The sequence below is a fragment of the Dasypus novemcinctus genome, chromosome 28 (genome assembly GCF_030445035.2).
Source record: "Dasypus novemcinctus isolate mDasNov1 chromosome 28, mDasNov1.1.hap2, whole genome shotgun sequence".
Lineage (NCBI taxonomy): Eukaryota > Metazoa > Chordata > Mammalia > Cingulata > Dasypodidae > Dasypus > Dasypus novemcinctus.
In genome coordinates, this window is record NC_080700.1 from 15,942,378 (window position 1) to 15,961,291 (window position 18,914).

At 40.0% G+C, this 18,914-nt stretch overlaps 1 protein-coding gene across 1 annotated transcript in view; it reads left to right on the plus strand.

Annotated features, from left to right (window-relative positions):
* LOC131276394 (nephrocystin-3-like) overlaps nucleotides 1-18,914 on the plus strand; it is a 58,952-nt gene that overhangs the window by 20,927 nt on the left and 19,111 nt on the right. The window contains 2 exon segments of the mRNA XM_058289576.1: nucleotides 5,892-5,919; nucleotides 7,608-7,801. Of these exon segments, the coding sequence (XP_058145559.1) occupies nucleotides 5,892-5,919; nucleotides 7,608-7,801 (222 nt within the window).

Below are 18,914 nucleotides of genomic sequence, written 5' to 3' on the forward strand. Positions count from 1 at the left end.
AGCAGTGGCCAGATTTTCAGATAGGGATCCTTCCCATGCCACTCTTTTTGCTTCAGCGTCTGCCCTCCAGTTTCCCTGGGCAATGGGGATGTGGCTTGTCTGGTGTCACTTACAGTGCATTACAGCCACTTTGACAGGCTCCCAAATGGCTTCTAGTAGCTCCAGAATCTGTGTGCCACATTTAATGCTCTTCCCTCCCGAGTTAATGAGTCCCTTTTGTTTGTATAAGGCTCCATGTGCATGCAGGGTAAGAAAGGTGTATTTGGAGTCCGTGTAGATGTTAACTTCGGCTCCAGCTGCAAGTTGCAGGGCTTGGGTGAGGGCAGTGAGTTCAGCTTTATGTGCTGATGTGTTATCTGGGAGGCGTTGCACCTCTATTGTGGTTTCAGATGTTACTGCAGCATATCCTGCTCGTTGATTGCTGCCCTGCGTAAAGCTACCCCCATCTGTGAAGAACTCCATGTCAGGATTTGCCAGTGGCTGGTCTTGGAGATCTGGCTGACTGGAATATACTTCTTGCAATATTTCCAGGTGGTTATGGGCTAGAACCCCTGGCTCCACAGGTAGCAGGGTGACTGGACTTGGGTTTTTACAAGTTCCAGCTGGATGGATGGATTTTCACATAATAGGGTTGGATATTTAACCAGGCAGCTGTTAGTAAGCCAATGTGTTCCTTTGGTTTCTAAAATTGTGATTACTGCATGCGGAACCCGGACAATTATAGGTGCCCAAGAGTTAATTGTATAGCTTCCACTGTAAGCATGGCTGCAGCTGCTATGGCTTGCAAACATGAGGGCCATCCCTGGGCCACAGTGTCCAGTTGTTTGGATAGATACACTATAGGTCTTTGCCAGGAACCAAGGTATTGAATGAGTACTCCTACTGCGACGCTTTAGTGGTTGTGGTGGTAGAGGTAGAACAGCTTAGTGAGGTCTGGAAGTCCGAGGCTTGGTGCTTCCATTAGAGCTTGTTTGAGAGCAGTGAAAGCATTTTTCTGTGGGCTTTCCCAGAGCAGGGGATGATGATTCCCTCCCCCCTTTGTGGCTTCATATAAAGGGCATGTGAGGACCCCAAAATTGGGGATCCAATTGTGGCAGAATCCAGCTGCCCCAAGGAACTCTCACAGCTTCTGGTGGGTATTAGGCTCAGAGAGACTACAGATCACTTTCTTTCTTTCAAGTCTCAATTCACGGTGCCCCTGCATTATTTTATAACCTAGATATTTGACCTGAGGTAGGCAGATTTGGGCTTTTTCTTAGACACCCAATAGACTTTTTGCTGTAGATGCTTCAAAAGAGCATGGGTTCCACCAGTGCAGTCTTGATAGGTGGGACTTCTGAGAATGAGGTCATCTACATATTGGAGAAGAAAACAGTTATGGCTTCCTGCTTTAAAGGATTTGAGATCACTGGCCAGGGCTTGTCCAAAAATAGTGGGTGCATTTTTAAATCCTTGAGGCAATCGCATCCATGTTTGCTGCCTTTCACCTGAGTTTGGATTTTCCCATGTAAAGGCAAAAATTGGCTGGCTCCAGGGTGCTACCCAAATGCAGAAGAAGACAGCCTTAAGATCTAGGCATAAAAAGTAGATTGCCAATGAGGGTATTAAGCTGAGAAGAGTATTAGGGATTAGAAACCACAGAATGAAGGGTTATTACTGCCGAATTGACTGCTCATAAGTCCTGGACTGGGTGGTAATCCCCATCAGCTTTTTTAACTGGAAAGAGCAGAATGTTCCACGGAGACTTGCATGGCCTCAATATGCCCTCATTCAGTAATCTCTGAATATGTAGCTGGACCTTTTCTTGCACTTCGCATGGAACTGGATATTGCCTCATGCTTACTGGACTGGCCATAGGCTTTATTTCAATAATAATTGGAGGAATGTCATGTGCCATCCCCATTGGGTTTTACCCTCTGCCCATACCTCAGGCACATCTTCAAAGGGAGCTGCATGGCCATGGATTGGCCAGTCTCACTGAGGCAAAACAGTCTCCATTCCTCCTGCAGAGGAAGGGTTAGCACTATATTCAGAGGGTCTTGTGGCCCATGTCAGTGTGGATTGCCCTGTGGCATCAAAGGTGGGGTTGAAGGGATCCTCATATATATTTTTTGTAATGTAATATTTTTACAAAATCAATTTTAAAAAATTAAAAAAAAAAAAAAGGTAATTTGAGACTGTAGTTTAGATAGCAGGTCTGGACCCAGGAGGGGGACTAGGCACTCTGGAAGATAAAGGAATTCGTGAGTGACCTCCTTTCCCCCAATGTTGCAGTTCCTCGCTTGAAGGAAGGGCTGTTGGGCACTTTTGCCAGTTGTCCCTACGATAGTGGCTTGTCTTTTTGATAGAGGCCCAACTGGCTTGGTCATTATAGAATGTTGAGCCCCAGTGTCAACCATCATATATATGGTGTGGCCCCCAATTTGGACTCAAACCATAGGCTCTGTGGGGCTGAGAGAATAGGAGCCTGGTCTGTCCTAATAATCTCTATCAGAGTCCTCCATTCCTGCCAGCCCAATGATCTGATGTGCAGGGTTTTTTTTTTTAACCTCTTCGGACCCAGTGTTTGGGTTGTGATGCCCCACTGGCTTTTCTGGCTAATGTTTTGGCTGCAGAGGCCGGGTCAAGTGGCCAGCTGGGACACTCTCGCTTCCAATGTCCATCTTCTTTGCAGTATGCACACTGATTTTGCCCTAGACATGGGTCTTTCCCTCTCCTTGGGGCTGGGGCTTGCCAGTTTACCTTCCTTGACACAGGAATGGATTTTTCCACAATAACCACTGCCAGAAGATCTGCCTTTTTTTTTCATTTTTCTATTTTCTTCCCTTTTTGTTTCTATATCATGATTGACATAGACCTTAGTAGCTACTTCCATGAGCTGAGAGATATTCATTCCAGCAAATCCATCCAGTTTCTGCAGCTTTCTTTGGATGTCAGTCTGTGATTGGGCAACAAATGCTGCATTTACCATTGTTTGGCTCTCAGGAGTGTCTGGGTTAAAGGGCGTGTATACACAAAACGCTTCACACAGTCTCTCATAGAATTGAGCAGGACTCTCATCCAGAGCCTGTAGAATTTGACTGGTCTTTGCCGTATTCACTGCCTTGCAGCTCCCTGCCTAGAATCCTTCAACTAAAGCCCTATGGAACGTTTCTAGTCAGTTGAGCCCAATGGCGCTATTCAGATCCCACAGGGGATCCTTTCCTCTGGGAACTGCAAGCGGGCGTATTGATCACTGTCCAAAGTTCCCTCAGGTGGGTGCTCTCTAAGCCAGGTAGAGCTCCCTGCATGACATGCATTCTCTCTTCAAAGTTCAATAAAGTCATTATAAGTTGTTTACAATCAGCCCAGATGGGTTTGTGGGTTTGTATAATGGACTGGAAAAGGTCTGTCATGGCCTGAGGTTTCTTCAAGAATGGTAGGGTGTGGCTTTTCCAGTTAAAGAGATCCATTGTCATAAAGGACTGATAGATGAATGTCTGGTTTCTCCCCTGAACCTGGCCATCTGCATCTTAAAAGATTGGGGTCCGGGCTTCATGGAGAGGTAGCTGGAAGGCAGCCTTTCTCTTTGCTCCCTCTGCCCCCGGGGCTCCCTGTGGTTTGGGTTGCCCCCTCTAAGCATCTCCTTCCTGACTGATGGGCAGCACTGCAGTGGCATTGCCAGGGGCAACCGGCTGTAAAAGCAGCTAGTCTGCATTTTCCCTTGTGGAAGGTGCCAAAGACCACTGCAGAGATGGTAAAAGCTGCTGTGGGGATGACATAGGGCTCTCAGGTGCAGATGGCAATAAAGGCAACTGTGGGGATGGTATAGGTGCCCTCTCTGATGGCAACGAAAGCAGCAGCAGGGATGGTGTGGGTGTCACAATTCCCTGTGCAGATGATGATGACAGGGCACTGCTTAGGGAGACTAGCTCATTTTCATTCCTTAGTTTTGCCGGGGCGGGAGTCATTGCATAAGGTGGTGGAAATTCATGTTCGTATGACCCTTCAAAAATAAGTGGATTGGCACTGGACTTGGGATGCACTTTCTCTGGGCCTTTTGCACGATGATCGTTTGGTCTGGTCCCTGGGATGGCCCTCCTTGGTTTCTGCATTAAGCAAATTCTAGCTTCCTTAGTCACACACTTCCCTAACCAAGGTGGGTTTCGGCTCACAGCATTTTCCCAAGCATTGATGTAGGGGAATTGGTCTGGATGCCCTGGATTTCCAGTTACTGCATTGTGGACTTTGTGGATGATCTGGGGGTCCAAAGTGCCCTCCTGGGGCCACCCCACATTGAAAGTTGGCCATTCTAACTCACAAAGCATCCTAAGCTTTCCTGGCTGAAGCCTTATGCCATACACATCTTCACAGAATGCACAGGGGAAGCTTTTCAGCATACAACCTAACAGGGTTTTACTGTGTGTGTTTCCCATTTTCACCCTGTGCCGGCGGTGCACAATAGTCACTCAAGCCTTACATTTTGTCTGTCTCTGGCTGCATCCCTCGCGGGAGCTTTTGGCACCTCTTAACCTTAGCAGATCGGTATAAGCCCCCAATACAGAAGAGGGTCCCTTTGCAGGGACCCCCCAGACCGCCCTTGATCGTATGAGGTCACCACGGAACCGCGGGTCAGGACTCCACACTCACCCCGCAAAAGTGATTTTCTGCATCTCACTCAGGCGCCACAAGCACACACACACAACCACCCCCCTTTCCTTTCCTCGGACCTGGAGAGGAGACAGCTTCCTCCTGTATGCTCAGGACTACTAGGGCCTCCCCTTTGAGAGTTGATCAGGCTCCCTCCTAATTTTAGAATTAGGCTTTTCCTGCACTATGCCCTTGGGGGTCTTACCAGTCCATCGTGTGGAGCTCCTTGCTTTGTTCTCAGGGATTCTCAAACCTTCTGGTGCCCCCAGGTCATCCGGGAGGGCTCCAGTGAAGACTGCAACCTCTTTCTGGATTCAAGTGGGGTGCCCAGGGGCACCCAGGGCTGGGTTTCACCCAGGCCCTCCCACCCTCCCCGGAGACATCTGGGAGGGGCAAACAACTGTTGCCACCTCTGACCTCAGTGCAGTCCCATCTGGGTCACCAGAAATGTTGTAGAGAAATTGGGTGTGCACAGTATCGAAGGCCAGGACACAAAAACTCTGAGAAGGAAGTTGGTTTATTTTGACCTGCCGGACTCAGCGGACTCTTGTCCTAATAAAAAAACCAAGCCCCGAACTGTCTTTTTCAGACCCTTTTATACAGAGGAAATAGGATTAGGGAGACAAATGGTGATTGTATGCAAACAGACTTTTGGTTAGTTTCTTCAGTATTTTATCTGAGTATCAGATAGGTTATTTCCTCTAGGTAAGTTTGATTTAACACATATTCTCCACATTCCAAGCCAGCTTGGATTTAGCATATCTTCCACATTTGTATGGATGCAATCTTGAATACACCTTCAGTCTTACATCCTTTCTGAACATTCAAAGACTCTAGGGCCTATATTACTTATTTGGACTTTTAGGGACTAGGTACACTTGGAAACAATTTTGAATTTATGCACAGGCTATATCAACCCTGATTTCAATGATCAATATTAACTTTCATTTTTGTCTTTCTTTGGATGCAGATTGAGAGGCAGTTGAACTTTGTGTGGTTACATGTGTACTTGAATACTTGTGTAGGTGTTGAATCATACTTTAAAATGCCCTGAGGCACTTACTGCTCAAACCCAGTAAACTGGATGGTCCCTTATAATGTGAATATAATCACACCAAAGAATGCCTCAAATACAGTTTTTTATTTTTACAAATTAGATACATAACTAAAGGACAAAATGGGTCTAATCAGTGGTTGATTTTTCTTCCTGGGTTTGTTGCCTGATTGGACTTAATCTTTCCAAACATTTTCCTTTATTGCAGATCAACTCTGATATAACTTTGTATGCAAGTATGTGGGGCTCTAAACTTTACCAGACAAGCTTGCATACAACCCATCATTGATACTTTTGACTCTGTCTAGAATCATAGAAGAAATCTCTTAGAGTGAAGTATAGGAGCTAAATAACTACTAAGTGCTGAGGTTCACTTGGAGTGCTTTTACCTTGTAGATGAGAAGTCTTCTCACTTTGAATGGCAGTACAAAGGCTCGACTCAGACTGGTTTTCTTCAGTGCATCATCTATCTTTCTCAAGGGAAAAGAGTTCATTCTTGGGAAGCCTTCAGTGCCCAAAGGATAATCATACCACCTTGTAGGACTTCTTAGGCCCTATCCTTGGTTCCATTCCATTCTTTTAACCAGTGTCTTTATGGAACTTAGTTAAGCAGGAGCTCTTAACTATGACTGAACTGTCATCATTACTGGTCAGCCTCACAGTTTTAGTTCCTGGCCAGTCTCACAAAGTGGCAACTCCTCTAGCACCCCACTCTACAAATTGCTCTAGTTAGGCCACTTTCTGACTGAGTCCCAAAGGACAAATTGCCACCCTTGCAACTGACCTGTCATACTCTCTAGCTTCAGAAATAATCAGGTCATGACCAATTTGTTTCATCTGTATCCCCATCTACTTCCCTCCCTCCAAATTATTTGAACCATATCCCCAACAACCTATCATTTCCTCTTCAGTCCCAAATGTCAGTTTTGTGGGAAGTGGTTTTGAGTTAGGAACATGTACCTGAACAGAAGGTCCACTCTTTGGCCACAGACTTTGCTTCTAAAGAAGTAACAAATGAACCTCTGAAATTCTAATTTTCTGTTCTGTAGAACATGGTCAAGATTATTATAATATGTAAAATGTCTATGATTTGGATAGATTGGCTTGGCACAGAAATATATAACAGAATATTGTTTTTTTCTATTTTTTATTTAGGGCTGGTACTTCAGTTTATCATACAGATTCACAACCATGTAATAGTTCTCTCCCCTATACACACACACTAATTTTTCTCTTGAGACAAACTTTCACTTAGAAAGGGAAATTAGTTCCAATTTGCCTTATAGTGCAGAAAACTTCAGTATATTATTCTAAGATTTTTCTAGACTTTAAATAGGAGTAGCACAAAATGTAGTTATGTTACCCTCTAGCAAAGTTTAAAAAATTATATTACCTTTACCTCAGTCAGGAATTTTATCCTCTCATGTTTATCTTCTAACCTCCTGCATTTGTCCCCTATTGTGTATTTTGGGTGTAAGGATTTGGGTCATTCCTTGGATGAGAAAAGGCTAATGGGCTAGAGAAGAGAAAAACCTTGAATCCTTTAGGTTGATATTTATATTAACTTGGAAATCATGTATTTATAAATGGAATTATATTTTCCATTTATTTGCAAAGTCTCATGGGTCTAGTACATTATTTTTAAATCATGTTTAACAATATTTATGAGATTTTTTTAGGTTTAAAAGTAAAACAAAGTTACATATGCTTTAAATTTTAAATGAATGCACAATGAATGTAACTCCTCTCATAGTCTGCTAATAAATGTATTGTATTTTAATACCACAAGGGAAGAGAGGTATAAAAACATCCATTTTTGAAAACTTTGATTGTTCTTCAATAGAGCGTTTTCTGGCTGTTATTCATTGTAGTAAAATCCCATTATTGGCACTAAGGTTGATTGACTAATGGTTTGCTGCCACAGTGCAATGTAGCACAAGTAATGACAACTTCCAATCTAGCCTCTTATTGGAAGACTGTGAAGAAGCTTTTCTGAAAAACCCTGAAGGAAAACCACGATTAATTTATCATTGTTTGGAGGATGGGAAAGTTAGTTCCAACTCTGTCCAGCAATTGATTGATCAAGTTTCTAATCTGAACAAGACCAGCAAAGTCAAGGTAAAATTCAGAGGGTTTCCATTTTTAATCTTCTATGTGAAAATTGATAATAGAAATATCAAGAATAGTGGGATTTTAACAAAGACAAGGAAATTAGGTAAGGATATTTTCATGTAAATTGATATTTGCTTCCATGTCTTTAAGGAACTAAGAATGAATCAACTCATTCATTCATTCATTCATTCATTCATTCATTCATTCATTCAACAAATGTATTGAGTACTACTTTGTGCCAGGCACTGTTTTGGTACTTGGGATACCAAATAAAATTGTAGACCTTTCTATTTCAGTGAGGAAAGACAGATAATAAATAAGTTTAATAAATAAGCAAAATATATATTATGTTAAAAGGTAACAAGTGCTGTAGAAAAATGATTGTAAAAATATAGGCAGGTCCCTACCTCACACCATATTACAAAAATCAACTCAAAATGGATCACGGGCTTGGGAGCAGGTGTAGCTCAGTGGTTGAATGCCTACTTTGCATGTAATGAGGCCCTAATCCCCATTACTCCTTTAAAAAAAAAGGATCAAGGACCTATATGTAAGAGACAGAAGTATCAGACTCCTTGAAAAAAACATAGGAAAGCATCTTCAGGACTTTGTGTTTAGCAGTGGTTTCTTAGACTTTATTCCTAAAGCAGAAGCAACAAAAGAAAAAATAGTTAAGTGGGACCTCATCAAAATTAAAAACTTTTGTGCCTCAAAGGACTTTATCATGAAAGTAAAACAACATCTTACATAATAGGAGAAGATATTTGGAAACCACATATCTGATAGAAGGTTTTATATTTTTTTATTTTACTTTTTAAAAAACATCAATTTTATTGATATACATTAATAAAGCATACAATTCATGCAAAGTATATAACAGTGGTACTTTGTATAATCACATTCATCACTTCAGTCATTACTAGAGCATTTTCATTATTTCAATAATAATAAACAACAAGTGGACAAACAAGAAAATTCTTCACTTCTCAATTTTCTATGCTTTTCCTGCCGTACATAGCTGCTCTGTTTCTGGCTATCCCTGCACATTTATTTATTTTAAAGCAGTTTTATTGAGATATATTCCCATACCATACAATCTATCCAAAGTTTATAATCAATGGCTTTTAGTATAATCACAATGTTGTGAACTCATCATCACAGAAGATTTTGGAAATATTTCATTACTCCACAAAGAAAAACCCCACACTCCTTAGCAGTCACGTCTCAATCCCTCCATCCTTCCTCAGCCTTACATAACCACTAATCTAATTTCATCTTTTTAAATTGATTTATATTTACATTTTATATAAATGGAATCATACAATATGTTGTACTTTGTGTTTGGTTTCTTTCATTTAGCACAATATTTTTTGTCTGATATTAACATCTTGTAATGTTAACATAGTTCAGTTTCAAAGAAAAATGGTTTTATATATGCAATTTTACCCATATTCATAATTCACATGCAGTATTACCATACTATACATTCCCATGTTACATTTTTTAGCTTTCCTTTTAGTAATATGTGTGACCTTAGACATTCCCTTTAAACCACTGCCATGCCTACATAATAGTACTGCTAATTACAAACATGTTGTGCTTTCAGCTTTTCATTTCCAAAATTAACACACACCTGTTTTACAAATTCTGCACAAGTTAAACCTCAGCTCTCCATTCTCTAAGCTCATTCTATTTTCTGGTGACCCATACTCAAGTTATTAATTCCATGTACACAATATATTTAGTTCACAGTAGCACAATCATACAGCATTTGTCCTTTTGCATTTGGCTTGCTTTGCTCAACTTAATGTCCTCTAGCTCTATCCATGTTGTCATATGCTTTATGACTTCATTTCTTCTTACAGCTGCATAATATTCCATTGTGTGTATACATCACAGTTTGTTCATCCATCTATTGATGGACACCTGGGTTGCTTCTATCTCTTGGCAATCATGAATAATGCTGCTATGAACATCAGTGAGCAGATTTTCTGTTTGTGTCACTGCTCTCATTTCTTCTGGGTATATACCTAGTAGTAGTATTGCTGGGTCATGTGGCAAATCTATAGTCAACTTCTTTAGGAACTACCAAAGATTCCTCCACAGTGATTGTACCACTCTACATTGCCACCAAAATTGAGTAAGTGTTCCTATCTCTCCACATCCTCTCCAGCACTCATAGTTCTCTTTTTAATAGTGGCCATTCTAATAGGTGTGAAATGATATCTCATGTAGTTTTTAATTTTTTAAAAAAGAGACTTAATTTTATATTTTTTACAGTTTTCCTTTTTTTCCCTTATTCTCCCCTCCTCCCCCACTGCCCCATTATCTCCTCTCTGTGTCCATTCACTGTGTGTTCTTCTATGTCTGTTGTATTCTCATTAGGTGGCTCTGGGAACACATCCTGGGACCTTCCAGAGTGGGAGAGAGGTGATTATTCTCTTGCTCCACCTCATCTCCCTAGTTCACTGCGTCTCTTATTGTCTCTTCTCTGTGTCTTTTTTTGTTGTGTAATCTTGCTGCATCAGCTTTCTGTGTGGGTGGCTCCTCCTGTGCAGGGCTGCACTCCTTGCATAGGGGACACCCCTGTGTGGGGCAACGCTCCTTGTGCACAGCGCACTACACTTTGGCCAGCTCACCACATGGGCCAGGAGGCCCTGGGTATAGATTCTTGGACCTCCTAAACGAGAGGTGGAAGTTCTATGCATTGAGCCATTTCCTCTTCCCTGTAGTTTTGATTTACATTTCCATAATCTCTAGTGATGTTAAACATTTTTATCATGTGTTTTTTTGCCATTTGTATATCTTCTTTGGACAAAGGTATATTCAAGTCTTTTGATGTTTTTAATTGGATCATTTGTCTTTTTATTGTTAAGTTGTAGGATCTCTTTGTATGTCATGGATATTAAACCCTTACCAAATATGTGATTTCCAAATATTTTCTCCTATTGAGTCAGCTACCTTTTCATCCTTTTGACAAAATCCTTTGAGGTGTAAAAGTGTTTAATTTTGAGAAGATCCCATTTATCTATCTTTTTCTTTTGTTGTGAATTCTTTGGGTATAAAGTCCAAGAAACCACAACCTATCACAAGGTCTTTAAGATGTTTCTCTACATTTTCTTCTAGTAGTTTTATGGTCCTGGCTTTTATAATTAGGTCCTTGATCATTTTGGGTTGGTTTTTATATAGGGAGTGAGATAGGGGTCCTTTTTCATTCTTTTGATTATGGATATCCAGTTCTCCCAGAACCACATGTTGAAGAGACAGTTTTGGCCCATTAACATAGCATTGGTAGGTTTGTAGAATGCCAATTGGCTGTAGAGTTGAGGGTTTATTTCTGGGCTCTCAATTCTATCCCACTGATTAATGTGTATCTTTATGTTTTGACTAGTGTGTTTCAAGGTTAGGCAGTGAAATTCCTCACACATTGCTTCTCTTTTTTAGAATGCTTTTGGCTATTCAGTGCACTTTCCCTTCCAAATGAATTTGGGTAATTACCTTTTCTATTTCCTTAATGTAGGCTGTTGGAATTTTGAGTGGTATTGCATTGAATCTATAAATCATTTGGGAAGGATTGAAATCTTGATATTTGATCTTCCAGTCCATGACCACAGAATGTCATTCCGTTTGTTTAGATCTTCACTGATTGCTTTTAGTACTGTTTTGTAGTTTTCTGCATATAGGTCCTATACTTCTTTGGTTAAATTGATTCCTATGTATTTGAGTCTTTTTGTTGCTATTGTAGATGGAATTTTTACCCTGATTTCCTCTTCAGATTGTTCAATACTAGTGTACAGAAACCCTGCTGATTTTTGCATGTTGATCTTTTATCCTGCCACTTTGCTGAACTCATTTATTAGCTCAAGTAGCTAGAATGTCAGCACTTGTTTAATAACCATGGTGACAGTGGGCATCCTTGTCTTTTCCTGATCTTAGAAGGAAATCTTTCAGTCTCCTTTATCATAATAAGGAATTTTCCTTCTATTCCTATCTTTTGAAGTGTTTTTATCAAGAAACACTGGATTTTGTTGAATGCTTTTTCTGCATCAATCAAGATAATCATGTAGTTTCTTCCTTCAATTTATTAATATGGGGAATCACATTAATTTATTTTCTCATGTTAAACCACTCTTGAAAAGCAGGGATAAATTCCACCTGGATGTGGTGTATAAGTCATGATATGCTGTTGAATTCTATTTTCAAATATTTTGTTGAGAATTTTTGCATCTATGTTCATTACAGTTATTGAACTGTAATTTTCTTTTTTTATAGTATTTTTTAAAAAGATTTATTTATTTAATTATTTCTCTCTTCTCCCCCCCCACCCCAGTTGTCTCTTCTCTGTGTCTGTTTGCTGCATCTTCTTTGTCTACTTCTGTTGTTGTCAGCGGCATGGGAATCTGTGTTTCTCTTTGTTGCGTCATCTTGTTATGTCACTTCTCCGTGCGTGTGGCACCATTCCTGGACTGGCTGCACTTTCTTTCGCACTGGGTGGCTCTCCTTATGGAGCGCACTCCTTGCACATAGGGCTCCCTATGCAGGGGACACCCCTGCATGGCAGGGCACTCCTTGTGCACATCAGCACTGTGCATGGGCCAGCTCCACACGGGTCAAGGAAGCCCGGGGTTTGAACTGCAGACCTCCCATGTGGTAGATGGATGCCCTAACCACTGGGCCAAGTCCACTGCCCTTTTATAGCATCTTTATCTGGCTGTGGCATTAGGGTGGTGTTAGCCTTCATAAAATGTTTTGGATAATTTTCCCTTCTCTTCAATATTTTGGAAGAGTTTAAACAGGATTGGTCCTGGAGTTTTCTTTGTTGGGAGATTTTTGATGATAGATTCAATCTTTTTAAAAGTGATTGGTTTGTTAAATTCTTTTATTTCTTGTAGTGTCAGTGTGGGTGGTTTGTGTTTTTCTAGAATTTGTCCATTTCATCTAGGTGGTTTAGTTTGTTCCCATACAGTTTCTCATAATATCCTCTTATAATCCTTTTTATTTTGTGGGATCAATCGTAATTTCCCCCCTTTCATTTCTGATTTTATTTATTTGCATCTTCTCTCTTTTTTTCTTTGTTAGTCTAACTAAGGATTTTTCAATTTTTATTGATCTGAAAGAACCAGATTTTGGTTTTGTTGATTTTCTCTATTTTTTGTTTCATTTATTTCTGCTCTAATCTTTATTATTTCTTTCCTTCTGATTTCTTTGGGAATGGTTTGCTGTTCTTTTTCTAATTTCTTCAGTTGTTCAGTTAGATCTTTGATTTTTAGTTCTTTTTTCTTTTTTTTTTTTTTTGATATATGTGTTTAGGGCTATACATTTCCCTCTCAGCACTGCCTTTGCTGTATCCCATAAGTTTAGATAAGCTATGTTCTCATTTTCATTACTAATTTCACTTACTTCTTTGGCCCACTGATTATTTAGGAGTGTGTTTTTCAGCCTCCACACATTTGTGATTTTACTTCTATCCCATCTATTATTGATTTCCAGTTTAATTCCATTGGAACCTGAAAATGTGCTTTATATACTTTCATTCTTTTTGTTTTATTGAGACCTGGCTTGTGACCTAACATGTGGTATATCCTGGAGAAAGACCCATGAGCACTTGAGAAGAATGTATAACTTGCTGATTTGGGAGGCAGTATTCTATATATGTCTGCTAGGTCTAGCTCATTTATCAGATTGTTCAAGTTCTCTGTTTTCTTGTTGATCTTCTATCTTGTTGTTCCATATAATGATATGAGTGGTGTGTTGAAGCCTCCAACTATTGTTGTGGGTATGTCTGTTTCTCCATTCAGTTCTGCCAGATTTTGCCTCATGTATTTTGGGGTACCCTGGTTAGGTAATAGACATTTATGATTGTTAATTCTTCCTGGTGGATTGTCCCTTTTATTAATATATAAGGGCCTTTTGTATCTCTCATAACTTTTTTATATTTAAAGTCTGTTTTGTCCAAAATTAGTATAGCTACCCATGCTCTTTTTTGGCTATTGATTCCATGAAGATCTCTTTTTCCAACCTTTCACTTTCAACCAGTTTGTATCCCTGCGTCTAAAGGAGTCTCTTGTAGGCAGCATGTGGATGGCTCATGTATTTTTTTTAAAGATTTTATTTTATTTTATTTTATTTTATTTTATTTTATTTTATTTTATTTTATTTTATTTATTTATTTCTCTCCCCTTCCCTGTCACCCCAGTTGTCTGCTCTTTGTGTTCATTCACTGTGTGTTCTTCCATGACCGCTTCTATCCTTGTTAGCAGCACCCGGAATCTGTGTCTCTTTTTGTTGCGTCATCTTTCTGCATCAGCTCTCCATGTATGCGGTGCCATTTCTGGGCAGGCTGCACTTTCTTTCACACTGGGTGGCTCTCCTTACAGGGTGCACTCCTTGTGCACAGGGCTCCCCTATGTGGGGGACATCCTTGCGCACATCAGCACTGCATATGGGCCAGCTCTACACAGGTCAAGGAGGCCTGGGGTTTGAACTACAGACCTCCCATATAGTAGGCTGATGCCCTATCCATTGGGCCAAATCCGCTTCCCATGGCTCATTTATTTTTAATCCATTCTGTCAGCCTATATCTTTTGATTGGGAGTTTAAGACATTCACACTCAATGATATTCCTGTAAGTTAATTATTTACTTCCACCATTTTATTCTTTGATTTTCATATGTCATCTTATTTTCCTCTGTCTTATTTACTCTTTGGTTATTCTTTCTGCTATTCTTGTCTACTGTACTCTCCTGCAAGCTTCTCTCTCTTGTCTTTTTCTTTTAGTCTGTAAGGCTCCCTTAATATTTCCTGCAAAGGTGGATTCTTTTTTATGAACTTTCTTAGTTTTTGTTCATTTTTGAATATTTTAAACTCACTTTCATATTTGAAGGACAGTTTTGCTTGATAAAGAATTTTTGGCTGGCAGTTTTTCTTTTTTCATCTCTTAATTGTATCATACCACTGTCTTCTAACCTCCCTGGTTTCTGATGAGAAATCTACAGTAAGTCTCATTTGGCATCCCTCACATGTGATGGTTTGTTTCTCCCTTGCTGCTCTGAGAATTTTCTCTTTATCTTTGATGTTTGATCTTCTGAGTAATATGTGTCTTGTGGTAGGTCTATTCAGATTTATTCTGATTGGGATACATTGTGCTTCTTGGACATGTAAATCCATTTCTTTCATGAGTGTTGGGAAATTTTCAGCTATTATTTCCTCAAATACTCTTTCTGCCCCTTTTCCCTTCCCTTCTCATGACATATACATCATTGCATTTTTGTGTTACCATTCAACTTCCTGAGCCCCTGCTCATTTTTTCCATTCTTTTCTCTCTGTGTTCTTTTCTATCTTCAATTTTGTCTGTTCTGTCTTCTGTATCACTTATTCTTTCTTCTGTCATTTCGAATTTGCTGTTATATGTTGCTAATGTGTTTCTAATCTTACCTTTCATGTCTTTCCTTGCCATGAGCTCTCTTACTTTTCTGTTCAGTTTTTCTGGTTCTTCTTTGTGCTTCATCCATGTTTTCTTGCTGTTATCTCTTTAGCCATATTGTGTTTCAATTCATTAATTTTCTTTTGGAAATTTGTGTACATCTCATTGATTAGTTGTCTCAGATTCAGTGTCTCTTTTGGAGCTTTGGTCTATTCCTTTCCCTGGGCCATTTCTTCCATTTTCTTAGTATGGCTTGTAATTTTTTGCTGATGTCTAGGAATCTGGTTAGGAAGGTGAGTTTACTCAGATGCTCAATCACTCTTTCATAGGAACTTAGTGGGAAAAAGCTGTGTGTTATTCCTGTTCTTTGATTCTTGGTTTAACCTGATCTGGGTCTTTAGGATTGTCCCTGTTAGTTGCTCAAATCTGGACCTGGACCCAGTAATGGGTTGCAGACCTGCTTCCAAGGGCCTTGGGAAAGGAGGTTGTAAAGGCCGGATAAAATTTTTTTTACAGGTAGTAAGAAAAGGTATATTTATTATTGCACAGTGTCTTTCAATACATTTGAAAAAGTCATTCATATTTATTATCATGCTATTTTTCTTAAGAAAAAAAATTGTTACCATTTAACAACTCTGCTAATACCACATAATGCCACAAATGTTTTAATTTCAATAATAAAAGCATTAAAAAACCTTTTTTCTCTCTTTTAATATGTTCTTCCTCCCAGTCCACATATTTTCCCCTAAAATCATTTGTAAGAATTTTGAAGATTAAACTTTGCCACAATTGTGTCTTGGTGTGGAAGTATTAAACTATAAAAGTAAAACCTGCAGCATTAAAGAACAGATACAAATAAGAAATGTGGATCTGACAACATATCCAACTTCACTACTAATCAAAAAAGGACAAAAGCAAGATTGTACTTCCAATTTTTAAATTGTAATAAATACACGCCAAAAATGCTTGTACATGGAGAATTGATCTACGTTCATGTCTTTCAGATGGATTCTCAAGTATCGAGATTGTAGTTCAAAACCTATGAACATTTGCAGACATTTGAAGAATATTTTCAAAGTATTTTACAGAAGGACAACACCAAAGCATATTTCTACCAGCTATGAATGAGAGCATCTCTCTTACTGCTGGCAAGCATGAAAATTGACAATTTAAAAATAGAAAGATTTTCCACCAAAGTTAATGGACAAAACATTTGAAATCATATTTGCTTTAATTTCCTCCCATGCACTTCCTTAGTTCTCCAGCAGAAGGCGATTGTTGGCAGCCTCATTTCAAATCCTGGTTGGAGTATGTTTGCTGCAACAGGGACCATATCAGTGTGATAGAGGATCCTGCCCGGAAGTTAAGAGCCTTATATTCAAAGTTCTCTGAGGCAGTTCTCCAGCCTTTGCTGGCAGTCCCATCCCTTTCCTGAGGTAGGGAATAAGTCCACTCCCCTCTGTCTTCAACCAGTCCAGGTCAGTAGAGAGGGAGATTGAGAGGGTCGGCTCTCCTTAGCCCCTTGGTGGCTTCCAGGACAAACAATGGTGCAGCCCCACCTGTCCTGGACAGGTTCGTGGGCACAGCAGACCAGATTTGTGGGTCAGAAGCTGAGTCAGCCTTGGGCTGCATTCCTCTCTCCCCCCTTTCTGAGGAGCTGGATCTCTGGGGCCCCCTTTGTCTGTAGCTGCAAGCCCCAAGGCCTGGGAATTCAAGAGTGTCTATAGGATGAGGAAGTTGCCAGACTTGCTCCTTCTAACTTACAGTTTTACCAATGTGATTCTTTTCCTTTGCCCCTCTCTCTTCTGGGCAGGGTCCAGCCTTCTGGTATGCTAAGCCCTACAAGATATTTTTCCAGGCCACTTCTGCCTGTCCTCTAGCTATTTTTCTGGAAGAGAAGAGAGTCCTATGTCTTTCTCCATCTTTCTCTGATAGAGCTTTAATTTCCAGAATATATAAAGAAATCTTGCAACTTAACAAAAAAGACATATAACCTAGTTTAAAAAAATAAGCAAAAGATTTGAATAGGCATTTCTCCAAAGAAAATATCTGAATGGCCAGAAAGCTCATGAAAAGATTCTCAACATCATTAGCCATCAGAGAAATCAAATCAAAATCACAATGAGATACCATTTCATACCCATTAGAATGACGGCTGTTAAAGAGGTGGAAAATGGCAATTATTGGAATGGATGAAGAGAAATAGGAACACTAATTCATTGCTGGTGGCAAAGTGAAATGGTGCAACTTCTGTGGAAGACAGTTCGGCAGTTCCTCAGACAATTAGGTATAGAATTACTTGATGACCTGGCAATCCCACTACTAGGTATACAACCAAAAGAACTGAAAACTAGGATTTTTTCCACACTGATGTTCATAGCAGCCTTCTCCATAGTTGCCAAAAGATGAAAGTAAGCCAAGTGTCCATCAGCGGATGAATGGATCAAAAAATGTGGTGCGAATATATATATACAGTGGAACACTGTTCAGCCATTAAAAGGAGTGAAGTTCTGATGCATGAGACAACATGGATGACCTTGAAGACATCATGTTGAGTGAAAAAAGCCAGACATAAAGGACCAGTATTGTGTGATGTCACTGACATGAAATAATTTTAATAAGCAGACTCGTAGAGTCAGAATCTAGAATGTGGGTTACCAGGAAATGGGGTGGGAATAGGGAATGGAATGTGAGGCATAAAATGTACAGGGTTTTATTTGAAATGATGGAAATGTTTTGGTATAATGCATGATGGTGATGGTAGCACAATATTGTGAATGTACTTAACAGCACTGAAATACATATCTGGATGTAATTAAAAGGGGGAAGACTAGGTTGTATATATGGTCGTAGAGTAACAATTTTTTAAAACTCTGTGGAACTGCACTACACAAACAGTGAGCCTTAAATTAAACCTTGAGCTATAGTTAATAGTACAATTATAAAAATTATCTGGTTCAGAATATACTTGGCAGAGGAAAGAGCAGGATCGGAGGAAATGGGAGTGAGCCTGGCATGTTTAGGGAGAGAACAGAGGCCAGTGTTGCTAGAGCAGAGTGACGGAGAAGAGCAGAGGAGGAGAGAGAGCCAGAGGCAGCAAGTGGCCTGATCGTGAAGAACCTTAGAGACCATTTAAATAACCTTGGCTTTTCGTTTTTGGAATGGCATAGGAGCCGTTGGAGGACTTGAAGCAGTAGAATGACAGGATCTGACGTGGTCGTGTGACAGTGATGTCTTAAGCTGCTGTGTTGAGAGTAGACCTTGGTTTGGAGGGTCGTGGGGGAAAGCAAAGTCAGGGAGCTATTGTAGTGTTCCAGGCAGGAGAAGCTGGTGGCTTGGACCAGGGTGGTAGTAGAGGGGGCCATGAGAAGTGGCTGGATTCTGGATAAATTTTTGACAGTAGAGCCAACCAGGTTTCCTAATGGATTAGATGTGGATAGAGAGGAGAGAAATAAATAGCAATATATGACTACAGATATGCTCTGTGAGTGGCCATGACAGGTTCTTCTCTGTGCTTTTCTCGCAAGGACTGAGTCTTCTCTCTGCTCACTGAGGATTAGTGTAAAGAGAAGCCTTTTTATAGTGACCTTTCTAAGAACATTGGGAATAACAAAAAACTGAGGATGGGTTTGAGAGATGCGTGGCAGGATTTTAGAACAAATTATAGGCTTTGCAATACTGTAGACTGAGATACCT